At 49.5% G+C, this 2,410-nt stretch overlaps 1 protein-coding gene across 1 annotated transcript in view; it reads right to left on the bottom strand. All coding sequences in view use genetic code 11, as the record gives it.

Moving 5' to 3' along the window:
* The window catches only part of EGR_11073 (Glycosyltransferase-like protein LARGE2), a gene marked incomplete at both ends in the record, with an annotated part of 3,999 nt that extends 1,905 nt beyond the window's left edge, over positions 1-2,094 (bottom strand). The window contains 6 exons of the mRNA XM_024500322.1: positions 66-291; positions 628-759; positions 875-943; positions 1,068-1,151; positions 1,511-1,606; positions 1,846-2,094. Of these exons, the coding sequence (XP_024345264.1) occupies positions 66-291; positions 628-759; positions 875-943; positions 1,068-1,151; positions 1,511-1,606; positions 1,846-2,094 (856 nt within the window). The remainder of the gene's footprint in view (positions 1-65; positions 292-627; positions 760-874; positions 944-1,067; positions 1,152-1,510; positions 1,607-1,845) is intronic.
* Between the last annotated feature and the right edge of the window lie 316 nt (positions 2,095-2,410).

Here is a 2,410-nt window from a genome sequence, read left to right on the forward strand (position 1 = left end):
CCTATCACAACCAGTCGTAACGTCAAAATGTGCAATCAGGAACTGCAAAGTGGAGAGGAAATTACCGTTTTTAGCCAATTCCTTGCTCTCTTCCAGCCAAAAGTACGTCTCCAATTTATTCACCCTATCGGCGTGCAACAGCTTCGGCTCAGGAATGTTGTCACCGGGTGGCCTGTTCCACGTGGTGAGACAGTCCTCCGAATGACCCGCCTCGTACATCTGCAAATTCCACGTGCACGGCAGAGCGTAAAATATGTCCGGATTGTCCAGGATGACAGCGTTTATGAGTGTCTGAAGGAGAGAGAGAAGTCAGTGCTTGGTGAGATGTGACACTTCTCTTTCAATCATACAATTGTGGACCAAGAGTCATTTCACAATGCAATGCAACTAGTGCATCTGCTCTCATATTTCACTCCTACAACTACTACCTGTTGGGAGAAGTCCCTGCAACAGGCTGATCTACTACCGTGCCAACAAACATGATGATTGATGGCATGACCACAACACTGCCTCTTCACCCCCCCCCCAACCGAATGCATTCCTTCACTCACCCCTCCAATCCCACCACTCGTGAGGACATTTGGAAAGGAGTGAATGAAATACTGCCTTTGGCGCAATAAAGCATACCTGTTCGGCTGCCGGTAGCCAGGTGTACACTGCCATGGCTCGTTTCAGCGTCGGTTGCCAGATGGCGTCCCACTTCGTCTGCGTCAGTCGCTGCATATACCACATCATTATGCCAGCGTTGTAGCCGAAGGACTGCAGTTGTGACAAACAGGCAGTGTCAGTACCCTTCCACCACTCAAATCTAACACTTCATGCAAAGTGATACGAATGGTGTGGTTGGAAATGAGCTTTCGTTTGCACTACTCACCCTCTTCTCACCACCGAAACGCGTGAAGTCGAAGGGCATTGTGGCCTGTTCTATGGCCATTCCCAGAAACTGTGAAGGAGAGATGCAAAATACTCTTCTGACGTGTCACTCTCAAAGGCGCTAACAGTGCATCTCAAGTGGTGCAAGCAATACCATCACATGCGTTAGTGTGGCAGTGGATGCAGCGTCTCACCTGGTATTTGCCAAATTGGTCGAAGTGTCTCCACAACTCGGCGACGTCGGTCATGAACACGGTATCGGAATCGAGGAGAAGGACCTTGATGAGAGAAGGCAAGTGTTACATGTCATCGCTTCTCAGTCTTAGGAAATGCATTCACAGCCTCACAAATCAAATCCACTCATTCCACTTTGACAGACATTTTGTGAGGAGTCTCACTTATTTAAAGGTCACCCGTAGAGAGGAGGAGGTGGAGGAGGAGAGGAAAAGGGCTATCTCACCCACTAATGTCTCCGCCATTGCCCTAGCCATGGTATCCAGAATGCGTTTTGGGAAGTGGCTGGCAATAATATTAACTCACTCGTTCAGCTATGAGGTCACGAAGAATATTCCTTCAGCGAGTGCTTGCAGTAAGTCGTTAATGAAGCGTCAGTTGCCTCAAGCACTTGCCCACTCACCTTCGCAACCGTGGAGTTGAGAATTTCCGGCAGATACATCTTCATGGTTGCCACCTTCGTAGCCGAGTGTGTACTCCTCATCCATCCTATTTTGGCCTACAATTAGTTAGAGTGAGAAAGAGCGAGTGAAGAGGCAGTAAGTGAGTGAATGAGTGAGTGTACACACATGTTTGTGACACAAGTGGGCAAGCTGCACTTGGCATCACATCACATCGCACCTCATCTCATCTCCTGCAATCTGCACAGCATTTAATCAAGCAGTGGAGCAGTTCGATGAGCAGCAATTCCAGTGCTGGTGCTGTGAGTAGGAGCTCCTTTTGCCAAAATGCACTCACCTGAATGGGCTCGGCGGGATAAAACGTAAGGCGTATTTTGTTGAGGCGCCAGCTCTCGAGAATGCCCTCCACAATGAATCGCGTGGCCTTGTCTGTGAGGAAGTGGAGGTGGATGGGAGCGGCATTGGGCTCGCCTTTCTCAAAGTGGTGCATGAGGAGACTCTTCAGGAAGACCATCTGGAACCGCGGCGACTTCGAACCCACCACCATCTGCATGATGTGGATGGCCGATGGATCCCTCTCCTCCATATTCCTGTCCACTTGCGACTATTGCGAGATGCGTAAATGCATAAACATATCCATTCATCCACCTGCACGCCTACTTGACTTGTGCAAATGTCCACTGTTGCCGACATCATCTAACTACGCCATGCATGACACCCTCACTTGTACACGATACGCTCATAGCTTTGTGTGAATGTCGATGCTTTGACCTTTGCCTCAGCCTTCAACAGAAGCCTACCTACTGAGAGCAGATATGAACCTCACTTTCGTCGTCGCTTTGCCTCCACTCTACCTTGCGAAAGCGATAGCCTAGAAGATGCGTCTATGTGGTGGTGGTGGT

This window comes from Echinococcus granulosus (assembly GCF_000524195.1).
Source record: "Echinococcus granulosus chromosome Unknown EG_S00362, whole genome shotgun sequence".
Lineage (NCBI taxonomy): Eukaryota > Metazoa > Platyhelminthes > Cestoda > Cyclophyllidea > Taeniidae > Echinococcus > Echinococcus granulosus.